General features: G+C 44.7%; 1 protein-coding gene across 1 annotated transcript; it reads right to left on the bottom strand.

Moving 5' to 3' along the window:
• Positions 1-2: 2 nt before the first annotated feature.
• On the bottom strand, positions 3-14,808 carry LOC115389569 (DNA polymerase theta-like). Its single transcript, XM_030092986.1, has 35 exons — positions 14,679-14,808; positions 14,426-14,534; positions 13,233-13,295; positions 12,799-13,052; positions 12,479-12,702; positions 11,857-12,033; positions 11,637-11,767; positions 11,377-11,533; positions 10,743-10,854; positions 10,465-10,666; positions 10,240-10,381; positions 9,962-10,108; positions 9,660-9,872; positions 9,397-9,539; positions 9,032-9,221; positions 8,714-8,856; positions 8,402-8,595; positions 7,946-8,070; positions 7,567-7,810; positions 4,072-7,100; positions 3,860-3,991; positions 3,568-3,770; positions 3,241-3,448; positions 2,970-3,163; positions 2,770-2,898; positions 2,365-2,539; positions 2,111-2,234; positions 1,801-1,901; positions 1,621-1,703; positions 1,435-1,536; positions 1,245-1,356; positions 1,009-1,133; positions 775-910; positions 593-699; positions 3-487 (listed from the first exon to the last, which is right to left on the bottom strand). Exons 1-35 carry the CDS (start codon positions 14,744-14,746, stop codon positions 374-376), a joined length of 8,112 nt encoding a protein of 2,703 aa, XP_029948846.1. The 5' UTR covers positions 14,747-14,808; the 3' UTR covers positions 3-373.
• Between the last annotated feature and the right edge of the window lie 853 nt (positions 14,809-15,661).

The raw sequence follows: 15,661 nt of genomic DNA on the forward strand, positions 1-15,661 counted from the left end.
ACTTCTGCTGCAGTGCATTTCCGAATTGTACAACAAAACAGTGTTAATGAATGACAATGTATGTACTTGTGTCAGACAGCTTCACCAATGGTCCAATAAAATGTGAGATTTCAGGATGTCCTCGATCCAAAATGCCTGAGTCCTCCTTTTAAAACCATCATTGACAAAACCACTTGTTTTTCATTTATTACATCTGACAGTACTCAACCATTGTCACTAAAAGTGTGCAATATGTAATACTATACACAGAAAATTAGATTTATAAATACATTCAGTAGCTCATTTAGACTGCATTTCATTGTTAAAAAAGTGCAAACATCGCAGAACATTGCACAGTATTTGATTTCATGGTGAAAGATTTAAAACTCGGGCTTCATATATCCAGGTCCTGCAGGTCGCCCCAGCTGGGTCCCACCTTGACTTTGGCTTTTAGCTTCACGTACAGTTTCACTGCTGACTCCATCTCTCTCTTCACGATCTGCGCAACCTGAGAGGGGGAAAAAAATAAATCTGTGAAACAATCCAAAGCTGTATGGAGTAACACTCATCCTCTGCCTCCAGACATCCAAAACAAACACAGCAGGTTTCATACCGGGATCAGGTCTTCTTCTGTGGTTTCATAAATCAGTTCATCGTGCAGCTGCAGCACAAAATAGGCTCCTCTGTGCCGAGACGTTCCAGTTCTGCTCTTACTGCGGCCTGAAACAACACAGACAGACTTTAATTTGACACCGTGGTGATCGCTGCCTGCAGATGGATGGACTGGATGCTCACCTGCGCTCATGTGCTCGTGGGACAGTGGAGCGGCAGGATAGGTTTTTCTCAGTCGTTTCTGGATGTTAATTGTGGCGAGTTTGACGATGTCCGCGGCCGATCCCTGAACAGTCGTGTTCACTGCCTGTCGCTCCGCCTGGAAGTACGAGGAAAGAAGAGGGAGATCATCTAATATAAACTATATAACACACACACGCACTCGTATATAATTTACACAAGTAGAATCATGCTGACGTGAGCTTTGACGTGCACGTTGGTGCTGGTTATTCCGGCTAAATATCTCCGTCGGCCCATCAGCGTCTGGACATAGCCGTCCTTTGCACAGTTTTTCACCGTTTGTTTCAGAAAAGCGTTGATCCCTGAAACACAAGACAGGACGTGGATGCAGCTTTCCCAGGCCTTAAATTCCCTTTTTATGTCAGTTGATCAACAATAAGGGGGTCAAATAATAGGACTGGAACAGTAAATACCTTTGTATCTGGCCTTAAAACTTTCAATGTAGCAGGCAGCGTCGTTCTCCTCCACTCCCATTTGCTCCCCCAAAGACTTGGCTCCCATCCCGTAAATGATGCCGTAGCAAATCTGAAAACACCAACACTCGTCGGCGAGCTTACAGGAGACAGTTGACACGTCCGTCATCGCTCTGCTGCCAAGCCGTACCTGCTTGGCCTGCTGCCTCAGGCTATCCTGCACTGACTCGGGGTCAACACTCTTCCACTCCGCAGCGATGCAGCGAAACACGTCTGTTCCTCCGTTCAGCACCTTGTGAACACACACACACAGAGTCTTTCTGATGTGTTTTCGTCTTGGATTAATAAAATGTTTTTTCTTGCTTACTCTACTGACCTGGAGGAGGCGCTGGTCTTTAGAGAGGTGAGCCAACACTCTCAACTCCAGCTGGGAGTAATCTGCTGCCAGAATCATTCCACCTACAGATCAGCACAGACCGCAGATGAAACCATCCGACATGAAGCAATGGAAGGAAAAAATATATCATATATTCACAAACAATCATATTATAATGACCTGAAAAAGGAATGAAGGCGTGTCTCATGCTGACAGAGAAGGCGGGGCCTCGCTCTGCAGGTCCAGCTGTGACTGAGGGCACCGTAGAGCGTCTCTTCTTTCTATACAAACACAGAATGATGCATTAAACCATGAAACCTTTTTTTAATATTGTCGTGCGTCCTCATGTACTCTTCAGATGAGAGGGTTGGACCAAATTCATCAAGACAGGTTGATTCAACCAAAAGTAAAAGTGAGGTTATGGCTGGATCAGTGTTTCCAAAGCAAAAGGTAGATTTATGCTGAAAGCGAGCAGCGAGTCTGGACATACCCTGGCTTTCTGGCCACAGAGCAGGAGTCCTGTGAAGGCGGACTCTCACCCACCACTGTAGGCATGGAAATCTCAAAGTCTTTGGGGACATTCTGGATGTTGGGCTCAGTGAAGCTCACTCTACCTGAAGAAATAAATAAATAAAAGCAAGCTTGGTCACTGCATGAGGTGAAACGTTTAACCAATGACTTTAGGGTGAGTGGACAAACTGAAATACAGCGAAGTGACAGCAGGTTGGTGTGTCTGAGTGGTACCTGTGGCTGTGTGTGTCTGGGCGACGGGGTATATTCTGTCCATCTCCAGCGCTGCGTGATATTGCTTCTCCCTCTGCAGGGGGAACACCACTTTAGTGAGGGCGTTCGTGATCCGTCTCCACTCCAGAATCACGGCCGGCAGCGGGTGCAGCGGGCGGAGCTTCTCCAGAACATCCTACTGAGTCAAAAGCACATATTAATATTCAGAAATCCAGTTTTTATTTGGCAATTTTGATAAAATGAGTTGATTTTGACTGAGTTTGACTGTATTCAAGAAACCCTGACGCCGTTAAAAGGTTACTTTGAGCAAAACATTGGAATAATGGTCTGTTCTTCAATGCGGAATGTCTTTGAGTCCCGTCTTCAAGTTCAGAGCTTTAATAAAATGCTACCAAATAGTTTCACCTTTGTGGTGCTGAACTGTTTCCCAAGTCGTACTCTGCCTCCGCCTCTCCTGGTGTAGCCCAGAGTCTTCTTACTTTTAGATGCCCCGACGTCGCCATTTGGAGGCAGGTGAAGCTCCAGGAACAACACCTACAACATATTCACACACCGTGAAGTCTTCAGCGTTACACGCCGACTAGACACCGCTCAGTAAGTCGTACCTGAGCGATGTCGTCTACACTGGTGAGAGAAAAGCTGTGTCCGGCCAGGCTGTAGGCTTCAGACTCCAGCGCGGAGAGTTTGGCCTGCATCACATGTTTCTGTCTCTCACACTCCTGAACGCTGAAGCCGACGCCGTTCAGTTCCAACAGGGCCAAACACACTTGAGAAGGCATCTCTATGTGTCTGAATAAATCTGACAGAAATTGAAAAAGAGGTTGAAACGATGCGCAAACAGCCCATGTTCTGGTCTTATGAAGTGAGCTTTCATACTGAGCGTCCCGTCTGTCTCCAGCAGGCCGGTGAGATGGTTCATGACGGCGAAAACGAGAACGCTCTCGGTTGCTGCTCGAACACGAGGACAGTGTGAATGTGCATTTCCCAGTCCGTCCAACAGAGGTAATTCTTCAGGACAATAGACAGTCACCATGTTGGGCAGAGTCCTTTCCTCACTTCCAGGATCCAGCAGCCAGCTGGCAACCTGCAGCGGAAATTCACCAGAGATTTTGCTTCTTTTTGGGATATTTCTGGCTCTTTATCAAGTTAAAAAAAGTTGCAAAGACTGTTTTATCTGTTGTCAATTTTGAATTTTTTTCATACCTTTGGGTCTTCACAATTCCCATCCAAGCTGATGCCACAGCTCAGCACCAGTGTCTTGTACACCTGGATGATATCATGTGCTACTAAAACGCGCATGGCGCCATCCCCCGACTGCCTGCTCAGACAGGCCTTCGCCTGCTGCAGCCTCTCGCTCACCGGCAGACTGACATCAAGCGGAGGAGGCGCCAGGCTGGCGCTGAGACCTGGGGTGTGACAGACAGGATGAAAACAGGTGAAAAAAAAAACATTATGTATATTTATGCATAAATATGAACAAGCTGCGCATCAATACCCCTGCTTTGCTCCTCCTGCAGAGATACGTAGTAAGCATCTCTTGCTCCCCAGCAGACAGACAGTCCAATTAACACAACGTCTTCCCTGCCTCTCACTGGAAAACCATTGGCGGTGTTAAGCTTCTGCAGATCTGAGGCACAGAAGGAAAAATAAAACATGCATGAAACAATTTAGATCAATTTTTAATGTTCATCAAACATCAACTCTTACCTTTCCTGTGTTTCACTCCTATTTCCCTCTCAGGCAGCTGTCTGTGTTCCATCTTCTCACAGGCTAAAGCCAGAGAGTAGCGCTCCTTTGTTTTCCACTCTTTAATAAAAGTGTCGAATAAACGCCCGTCACTTGCGACGTCTATGATAGAGAAGGTCCCAGCGCTGCTCAGACAAAGTGATGCATCCTGGGACAGCTGCAGACCGAAGCTTTCGTTCAACAAAGGCGACTCCGAGGCAGGTTCTGGCCGGGGGGAGGGTGGAGAAGCAGAGTCTGTGGGAGGACTGGGGTTCTGGACTGAGCGCTGCTCCGGTTTCAAACAGGAAATCTGTTCAGATACAGACACTGTTTTGGGGTTGTTGTGGTGATCAGGTGGAGAATTTTGATGTTTTTTGTCAGAAGCAATTCCTGATGGAATATGAATGTTTTCTGAGTTGTATTTCAGGCATTTTGTGACTGCTGACTTTTCTTGAACAGATCTTGAGGATGGCGCAGCAGTGCGAGGTGAGTGGATAGACGAGGTCGTCAGTTTGACTCTTGGCGTCACAGACGGAGTTTCTTGAGTTGGAGGAATGAGATCAGCGGCAGAGCCCGGTCTCTCTGCTATGTTTTTGCTTGAGGGTTCCCTCTTTTCTGGGTTGTCTGCAGCGGTAGGTTGCAGCAGGTCAAACTTTGTTCTGCCTACTGATGTCGGGGAGTTTGGCGTTGTTGCAGCACCCGCTGTGTTTGCAGCAGCTGCGGGGTCTTCCGTTTTACTTTGCCAGGACGGGTCGGACATACTGGGCCAATGATCAAAAATATCCTGCAGACCAGGGCTGCAATAAGGAGCACTACCAGGCTGAGCTCCATTATCTGACGAGAAAACAACTTTCTTTTCTGCCTCTTTATCATCACTTCGTTTATCTGCCCGGTTCCCAGAATCACCATTTTCATATGGAATTCCATTCCTCTCACAAGAGGTTGTGTCTTTTTGTGCACAGTTATTCTTTGTAGTTGTTTTCTTATGGCCATCTATCCCACCGGACTCATCCTGAGTTTTGGCAGCGGTAGTGAGCCGAGGTTGTGCTTCACAGGATTCAGTTCGTGGATGTGACTGTTCTTCATTACACAAAACAGGATCTGTGTTTGGTTGTTGCGGTTCTCGTGAACCGGAGTCTTGGTCGCTTTCGCTTCTTTCTTTGTGTCTGGACGAACTTTTCCACTCCAGGAAGTGTTCCCCGACCAGCAGCGAGTCGCCCCACTCCGACAGGTTAAAAGACGACTCCCCCCACTGGATTGCTTCTTGCTTCTCCGCTTCCTGGTTGGCGAGGAGTTTGCTGCGTCGTCTCTCCGGGGTTGATGGGAGAGGGTGTTCATCTCTGACATCCTGCCTGACAGAAACCTCTTCGTCCAAATGGTCGGGGATCTGTCGTGGGCTCAGACTTTCCAGCAAAGGGCTGTCGTATAGACTGTCGAACAAGAAACTGCTACTCCTGTTGAAACTGTCTGAAGCAGCATGATGAGCACCGGTCGCCTCATGATCCCTTTCTCCAGGCCAACTCTGGTGGCTGGTGTTTAGGATGAGCTCCAGCTGGCTGTTGGTGAGAGAAGTGTTCATTCTTGGAGACACAACGTCAGAGACCTGAATACTGTTTCTCCCTTGATCTGTATTTATTGGAATCTGTGCAGCTGCTTCAGTCACATCCTTCTCCTCCCTCATGTTTTGTGTTTCCACTAGTTGACCTGTACCTCTCTCCCTCGCCTCTCTTTGTTGATGCGTCTGTTGAATGATGATCCGTTCTGTCTCTGTGTCCAACTCGAAGCTGTCACTGAAACCCTCCTCTCCCATTTTAAAGTGTCCTTCAACTTCTTCGTCCATTTTGTCTTCTATGTACAGGTCAGGAGACGAAAACTCATCCCTGTTATCGCCGGCCATCCTTCTTCGTTTTGCCTCAGGGGACAGGTGCGATGCAGGAGATACAGAGCGGGGAGGGTTTGATATATCGGTTTTTGTAAGTGTAGAAACACCTGGAAAGGGTTTTTGCACCACGCCAGGAGCAGAAATGGCGGTTTGTTCCTGACCTGAAGCCACTGCAGTTTGGACTGAACGCCCATTCTGCTCACTATCTTGTGGGCCTCTGTCAGTCTGTATCGAGTGCAGGACTTTGCTTAAGGCTTTTGAGTGCTTCAGTCTGTCCGTCTGCACGGGCGAGGCAATGAGCCCCGCAGCGCCGCCAGCTCTCGCTGTCCTTGAGGAAACATTTTGTTGTTCTACACGGGATATCAGGGCTCGGAAGCGTGGCGGTGGCATTGGGGTAGAAGCTGAAGGCGGAGGCTGTTTCGGGGGTAGAGGTGGGGGGCTGGAAATGATCTCGGCCAACTCCTGCGTCAGGCTCCTTTCAGGAACAGGCTGATGAACCTCGCTGCTGTTTTCTCTTTTTTGCTCAGACACCGTGCTTCCTTTATTACTTTTTTCTTCAAAGGTCTTTACTCTTTCTTCTCCCACTGACACAACAGTAGCTGCTTCCACTGTTAATTTTACTTCTTCTCCTGGAACTTCATTGTTGTTTAGTTGGATTTCCATTCCGCCTCTGTTTTCTTTGCTGGAGTCCTTTAATCCTCCGTTTAACTTCATCTCCTCAGATGTACCATTCTCTTGCTCACTCAGGGCCTCTCCGTCTTGTCTTTTACTTCTCTCTGTTGGAAAATCTTCCCTGCTCTCATTTCTCTGCTCGTCACTATCTCCACTCTTTACCTGCATTTCATTTTGAGGCAGTTGAATGGTTTCCGTCTGGATTTCACGTGAGGAGGACGAGGCGTCCGAGTGGTCATCAGGGCGGTTTATTGCAGAGACAGGAGGAGGAAGCGTCGCTGGATCCCACTGAATCCCCAGCTGGGCCAAGTCCTCTTGAAGGAGGAGCCTCGCTTCAGACACGATCTGGACGGCCGCTTCCTGCTCGGTCAGAGGCCGTCCACCGGTGACCCAAACGCAACGGAGGCGCCGTCTCTCCGCCGCCTCCATCTCACTCTCATCCACCGCACGCTTCGAGCTGATGAGAGCAGATGTTATAGTTTACACTTCAGTCAAATCAGGTTTTCAGAAGAATAAATCTTTAATTGCTACTTTGACAAGTGCACGGTGCAAAATTTGGTGTTCAAGGTTTGAATCCCTGTCCATAATCTGTCTGTCCGTCCTGTCCTTTTCTCTTCTTCTTCTTTCCCTTAATCCCAACCGGAAAAGCTTAAAGCCTCCACCTCTGATCCTGTTTCTGTCAAAAGGGAGTTTTTTTTCTTCCCACTTTGGCTGATTCTTTCTCATGTGGAATAGTTGGGTTTTTCTCTGTAACAGTGCCGAGACGTGATTGTGTTGTATTTGGTGTTATACAAATAAAATGCTGATATTTTGACATGTTCAATACACAAAACGGATAAATATTCTCATATGTGCAATCTATTAGGCTTTCCAATATATCTGTATGAAACACAGCAACATGAAAAACACAAATATCGACTAACCTCTTAAATGGGACTGCATTCCTCAAGGCTTTCTCCACATCGGTGACAGCAGCCCTGGCGAGTTCGGCCACGGTACACAGGCCTTGTGCGTAGAGCGCTCGAGCTCTTGTCGCGTTCAGAAGGGAAACCCTCACCAGGTCGACCAGCTCTCTCTGGACTCCGAAGCTCAGCCGAGTCTGATACTGAGACAACAGCAGCTCCATGTTGTGCCAGCCGAGGCGTTTGCAGAAAACCGTCACCATACCTGAGAAGATGAGACTGGATTTACTACTTTACTTTGTAAAATTTAATATATCAATATTAATCTAGAGCAATCATATTCCACAGACCTAAAGACTTACAATGGTAATATATGAATTTTGTCAAATACAACACAAACCTGCGTATGTGGAGGCAGACTGCTGCAGAGACTGTAACTGCCCACGATTGCAGTTGTATTTTGATGCAACGGTTCCTAAAGGAACTTCCTTAACTAGATCCTGCAGCACAAGAGTGGTGAAAAATCTGAAAATAGATCGAAAGAAAAAGTGTTTTTGACAAATAAACGATCTCATCAAACAAACTCGCCGGAGATACAGCCATGAAATGCAGAAATAACACACACACACCAGTTCTCTACAGGATAATACTACTCAGTGTAAGTATGAATTGTAATTATGTTTTGGTGACATTTAAATATGTAAATGCTTCTAAAGCCATGTTCTTGTTTTCCGCCGCCCAAAGTTGAAGGACTGCGTCAAACAGATGATGAAGATGATGATGATGATGATGATGATGATGATGATGATGATGATGATATACCTTCAGCCTGTCATTAAGGTAAATGTATGTTTACCGTTTGTGAATTGCCATCTGTCGGTGCTGCTTTTCTGTCTTGGCAACAAGTTTGCCGTTGACAGATCGAGCAAGAAAGCCTTCCTGGACGCCGACCAGCTCTGCTACTCTCTTCATGGATGAAGACAGCTGTTCCCACAGACAGAAAAACTGATACCAGTCGATGGTAGTCCACTCTGCGTACAACGGAGTGATCTACAGAGGATTTGGATATAGAGTTAAAATTGTAGAATATCAAGTCAAAGAAACACACTTGGTTCTTGGTCGCATAAAGTTAATAATATTCAGTCATCAGGTTATATGACATGTTTACCAGGTAGAGGATGTGCAAGTCATTCTCTAGAACAAAGCCCTTCATTGCCCGCTGAAGATCAGCAAATATTCCCAGAGCCTCCGGAGGGGAGAGGGAGGATGAAAGGGTGGCAGCTCCGAGCTGCGTTGGACAGTATCGCTCATCTGAATCAGCAGACAGGTGGAGAAAAAAAATACTTAGAAGAAGGCAAAAGTGGTCACAAACAAATAAACCAATAAAAAACTGGCAACTGTAAGCTATTTAAAATTAGCATTATTTGTTTCACCCTCAAAATGATCACTGAGCCAAAGTAAAGCACCATCCCAGTTGTGGAATTACCTGCTCCATCCTTCTGTATGCTAATGAATTCATTCTCCATCAGCCATTCAACACAGGCCTCTATTGCTCCTTTGTTGGATTCTTCATTAGACTTGTTCTTGCTCTCGTGTTTCATGCTGGCGGCCAGAAGTGAACATGAAGCGTACAATCTCACATCCTGAGGAGAGCTGGCTACGCCTCCAACAATTATCTGCACAACAAATGATACAAGTTAAAGACATGAAACAATCACAGATGTGTAATATAATGATGTTGATTGGAGATGTTAATTCAGTATTAATTAATTGCTGCAATGCAGTGTTATAACTGTGTTTTGACTAAATATTTTCCACACATTTAAATCTTGAGACAGAAGCCATCTGTACCTCCAGAATGGCCCGTAGCATGCTGGTGGTAACACCTTCGCCTTCCCGCTTCACCAGGCAGCTGCTGATTGGCTGAAGCGTGCCATTAAGGAGACTAATACCTTTCTGACGCTCTACCTCTTTGCACACCAGCACACTTTCACCTGGAGGGGATGAATCAAGAATAAAGGGTTATCTATCACTAGTATTCCAGGAAAATTAACCTCAAAAAAATGCTGCAGGCACCAACAATTCCCTTTATTTCTCACTCTTTCCATCCGTACCTGTAGTGTCTACTCCTTTTCTTCCAGCTCGTCCGGCCATCTGCTTGTATGTGAGAGGATCCAACAAGTGTCCGTTGAATGTTGGTGTTCGAATGATAACCCTGCGCGCTGGAAGGTTTACCCCGGAAGAGAGAGTGGAGGTGGCGGCCAGGACTCTGATCGCTCCCTGACGGAAAGCTCCCTCCAACACGTCGCGCTCATCAAATGTCAGACCTGCCGAGTGGAAGCTGATCTTATTTGCATCCTATAAAGTGAATTGTTGCTTTCAGTCTGAAGCTGTTCTGTGGTGTGAATGTGTCTACCGGCATGGTGGAAGGCCACGCCCCACGGCACAGTGCGCTGCAGGATGGGGTCCAAACCAGCTGGAGTTCTTCTCAACTGAGCTACGACATCCAGGAGTTCCTCCTGTTGCAGACATACTGGCTGAGGTTCAGCTTCACCGTCACGATCTGAAGAAGATGAAAGTTTCACAAATTTGTGCCAATTTGTGCGAAATCACACTTTGAGGTCAGCTCCAATTTTGCTTCATTTCAAACTAAAACATAAAACACGATCAAGAATTGATTTAGATTTCTTGTACCAGTGTTTCTGAGATGGTAAAACTCCCTCGCGATGGTGTCCGCCAGTTTCTCGCACCAGTTCTTTGAGGGGCAGAACAAAAGCACCGAGCGGCCCTCGCTCACCGTCTCATAGCACAAACTCACGATGTGGTCGTCGTCGCCCTTCAAGCAAAGATCGAACAAAACATCACTTCGCTGCTCAAAGGAAAACGCGTTATCGGTAGACCGTGATGAATCGAAGCTACCTTAACGCTGAGTGCAGGAGTGAACTGCCGCACAACGGAGAGGCTCTTGTCATAGATGTTGCGGCCCACCTTGAGATGCTCGTGCAGCGGTACAGGCCTGTAGTCGGTCTGGTAAAGCTCGGCGCCCAACCAGCTGGCCAAGAGGGAGAGGTTTGGCAAAGTGGCACTCATACCTACAACCTGCACACCCTCAGAGAGCGACCTGGAAAAACAAACTGATTAACACACAGCAGTTTCCTTTACTGTATATGAGCGAATAGAATAGAACAGATGCAGACCCTGAGGTGTTCTGCTTCTGTGTAATGTAGCGGATTTTGGTTAAGAGCAGCTCCAGCAGGTATCCTCTTCCAGAGTCTCCAATCATGTGCAACTCGTCCACCACCACCATACCTAGCAGCATAAAAATGACAAACACATTCTAATTCATTCCTAATAATTATTAATAATCAATACACAACATAGGGCTGCAGCTACCAGAAATTCAGTGAAGATGTTCAAATATTGTCTTTACCTCAATCAGTCCATGTCAATTTCCAAAGGTGTAAAATGACTTTCTTTGTTAAACATACAAAATATATTTTTACAAACTTAAGAGAACAAAGGGGAAATCCCATACTCCTGACACTGGTCATTTTACACAGAAATATTAAAAGACTATTATTTAATTGTTTTTTTTCCATTTTAAGGCACAACTGCCATCTTACATAACTAAAGCAAAAACATGATCAGCAGATGCTGTTATTCAAGGTTTTGAGTTCATTAGTACTCAAGAGTCTTCAGAGCATAGTGATAATAACATGTGCCCTCTGCTTGTAAGACCTTCATTATCCAATTTCATATATTTCAAAAGTACACGGTATTTCATTCCACTACCTAGGAATTAAACAAAAGGGAATATTAGAGATGTTTTACCTAAAAGACTCATACTGTCCTCTTCAATGAGTCTGTTAATGAGGGAATTGGCTTTTTCTATGGTGCAAACAGCCACGTCCAGAGCGGCGAATCCTCCAGCTGCTGACGTGCTGCCCATGTATCCCTCCACACGGACACCTGCTTCTTCAAATATGCTCTAAAAGGTAAAACAGAAAAATAGTTCAGACTGAGATTAATATTAAAATCAACATGCAGTTCAGAATAACAAGTGTGTGTCTAGCTGTCTGTCGCTCCCTCACCTGGAGGTAATGCATCTTCTCTTTAGCCACAGAAACAAAAGGCAGAATGAAGAGAGCTTTTCTTTTGGTCTCCAACACACGTTTCAGCATCAGCAGCTCTGACACCAGAGTTTTCCCGGCGCTGGTGGGAGCTGAAAAGATAAACAGAAATGATAACGAGGAGCAAATAGAAGAAAAAGTGCCACAAATCAATTTTCTACAGAAATGACAGGTTTCCTACCTGAGTACACCAGGTTGCCCCCATTCAGAACCTGTCCAACGGCGAGACACTGAGCCTGCCACTCAAACATCTGAGTCACTCCGTGCTTCTGGTAGCATTCCAGGACAGGTTTCGGTAAGCCCCAGCTGGACAACCGCAGTTTTTCAGCTTGGTCCACAGGAGCACACAAGGCAGTGCCTGCAGCAAGAAGCAGCAAACGCTGCATTTACACATGGCCCTTCAAACAGCTCTCACAGTCGATCTTTAGCACAGTGAAGAAGTGGATTTTTTTTTTTTTTTCACTGGAAAAATAAATCTAAGTTCAGACTGCACCTGAAAGACACAACCTAATCAGGTAAAATCAAATAAACTGCAAGCTCTTATTTTATATAATGTGCTAGACTGCAATATTTTTGATTCTGTTTAGCTCATATAAGACTTTAGAATTTAATAACATTATATTTTAATTTATACAATTGCACGTCTTCTTATTTTACTTTAATGCAGGCTATAAGAATCCTTATGCTACTCATTGGGACTGATTTTCAATGATTTTCATTTGTCCTTTTTTCTGCTTACAATTTGCAAATACTTGAATTAATAAATGATAAAAGGGAACATGTTGTATATGTGTTTAAAATACCTTCCTGAGGTAGTGTGTCGGCGAGAGTGCTGAGCTCCAAGCCACTGGGAACTGTGAGCACAGAGGCGGACTGATTCTGTAATGACTGCTGGAGTTTGGACTTCTTCATGGCAGCGGCGACACGCGTGGGGCTGAAGAGGATGTAGTCCCTCGACACATCCAGAGGTGGAGCTGCGCCATGCTTACTCGGTCGACTTTTGCCTTCGCTTTTTCTTTTTGGTGAACTGTGAGACAACAGAGAACAAGCAGGAAAAGCTTTGCAGAGAAGCAAATTACCAAGGGGAAGAAAATCAGGACAGCTATGTTTAGTTCGGACTCACTTTCCGGAGTTGCAAGCTTTCGGGCTGGTTTCTGTTCTCTTACAGGGGAGGACATTGACACAGACAGAAGCAGGCTCTGCATGGTTTTCTGGATTCCTCTCACCATGCCCCATTACTTCCAAGTCCTCACTGAAAAGAAGCTTCTGAGCCAGATTTTTACAGTCAGCGCTCCATCCTGGTCTCTTACAGCCTGCTTTGTGTTGACCGATGTCTCCCTGAGGGCTACTTGCACCGCAGGGTCCTTCATCAGTTCGCTGATGAGATGGTGAGTGTCTAACTGAATGTCTAATGGGTTTGACATCCGCAGACTGTTCAGGAGGTAGTGGGGGTGCAACGATAACTGATGATGCTGGTTCTTTATGAGCTTTTGTGTTTAGTGTTGCTGAGTTTGTGTCGTGACTGACAGCCTTTCCTTGGTCGACAACACTGAGTACCTGCAGCATCTCATCGTCAAGAGCTATGGTGGACTCCCCGAGCAGAAACACGGCTCCTCCATCCTAAAACAGGAAATACCATGAAATAGGGGAAATACTAAATGACATTAGGATGCCAAAGACCACAATGTAATAAAAAAATGGGAAAAAGAAGCAACAACAAAGAACACAAAACACAAACAAAAGCATGCATTCATCTTTTATACAGCATACAGTATATCCTGAGCAGGGCTGAGGGGAGATAGAGCCTTTCTGAGCCAGCTATGGTTAGGGTTCACCCTGGACAAGGTCATCAGTCCATCACAGAGTAAACACAGCGAGATAGACAGACGCACACTCACATTCACACCTCGGGGAAATGTAAGGTCACCAATTAACCTCACATCCATGTTGCTGGACGGCGGGAACAAACCAGATTGCCTGAAGGAAAACTACACATGTGGGAAGAACATGCAAACTCCTCACAGAATGGTACGGTATTGCACCCATGCAAGCTGTCACTAAAAGACAAGAGCACTAACCACTGTGTAATTGTGTAGCCAAACGAATGCAATTTTTGTAAAATAAAGACTGGAGACAAAAAAAAACCTGAGCCAAAATGTTAAATCAAAAAAGCTAAATTATAACAAAGATATAATTTTAGCAAAATACAAACAACAACAAGGCAAAACCAAATAACAAAGCTATCACAATGAAATACACAATACTCACAGAGGTAAATGAACTGCAAATGAATCAAAACAGCCATGAACAGACCAAAAAATATCCACAACAACTCAACAAAATGCAAAAATGACCACAAAGGGATGCAAACAAAGTGAAACAAATCAACGAAAAGTGACAGAAAGCAGGACCACAACAGCAAAAAATAAGGTGACCTTAGTACAAAAGACAACAGAGAAAGAAAATAAATAAAAAAAGTGACACAAGGAAGCTAAAATAAAACAACTATATGACTGAGACTAAAGTATCATATGCCAGCCACAAAGAAGCAAAAAACAGACATACAAAAGATCAAACCAAAAAAAGTAACACACACAACTCAAAACAGACAAACAACTTAAAAACGGACACATCAAAGATAACAGCATAGCAGAAACGACAGACACAAAACAAACATCCAAAACAATCACAAATCGGCCCTTAATCCTTAAAGTTATCTGAAACGAAATGAAATCTGCTGTTACACTTACCCCTCGGTTGTCTCGGCTGTTGTTGTGAGATGGGTTTGCTTTGTCTGACAGATTGCACGGTTTCTGTAACACTCTGTCTCCGTCTGGAGGCTCATCGGGACTTTGTAAACTGTATTCAGACATTTTTACATTCATTAAACTCACGTTTAGTATGTTCAAACACTGGAAGATGTTTCTCAGCAACAGAGAATAAACAATCTTGATCAAACCAATCACGTGACACAGAGTTAAAATAAACAGTATTTAGGCTGACCTGGTTTTCTTTTTGATCTGGTGCTGTCCCATGTAGCTTTTCTTTTTCGGAGGTCCGGAGGAGCTCATCCCGAACACGCAGCAATGAGCAGCCAGAGCCGCTCATGACGGAGACTCGCGCCTGGAAACTGTTTTTATTGATCGATTGAATATTGAAAATGCGCGTCACAAGTCAACACGGTTGTTTAGTCTATCGAGTGGAATTATTTAGTTTACGAAATGTAAACATTTCGTTCTTCGTTCAAAAACACCGCCTCAGCGCCATCTCGGTGTTTCATTAAAACAATCCGACAGGAACAAAGGTGCAGTGTCAAAAGTTCCTGTTTACTGCTAGTACATTTTTTTTAGTGATGTTTTTCCCGTTATGATTTTTTTATTGATAAAATGTATTGCTTTGCAGAAAAAATAAATTTCTAGAAATATGATACACAATATAATTTGGTAACGTTGTGGTCTGATTTATCAGTCCAGACCCAGTCCCAGGTCTAGCAATTTTGAATCTCTTTGTAGTTGTCTCTATATTAATTTGTGTGAATTATGTTGCTTTTTGCTTATGTGACAGCTTTATGTATAACTACCTATATTTCTCTTGTATGCTCTGCTTTTCTGTCTCTTGTGGCTTTCTTATGTCTCCTTTCATCTTGTGTTGTGGTTTTTCAGTCTGTTGGTAGACTGTGTATTTTGTCAGTGTGTATTACCCTTTTGATCCGTTTTGTTTCTTGACAGTTTGTGTCATTTTGTGGTTGTTGTAATTTTTCACATTTATGCATTCTGTTTGATTTTTGTTTAGTTTCTGTTTGAAACCATTTGGACCACATTTTAGTCATTTTTTCATGCTTCTTGTGTGTGATGTGTCTTTTTGTCGTTTTGTGTATCTTAGTATTTCACTTGAGGGGCTTTCCCTCTGTCTGATTGTTATTTTGTGGTTTACCCTTTTGAAAAAAGAGCGTAGTGCTTCAAAGATTCTTTTCAGCTTAACCAGCA

This window comes from Salarias fasciatus, chromosome 6 (assembly GCF_902148845.1).
Source record: "Salarias fasciatus chromosome 6, fSalaFa1.1, whole genome shotgun sequence".
Taxonomy (NCBI): Eukaryota; Metazoa; Chordata; class Actinopteri; order Blenniiformes; family Blenniidae; genus Salarias; species Salarias fasciatus.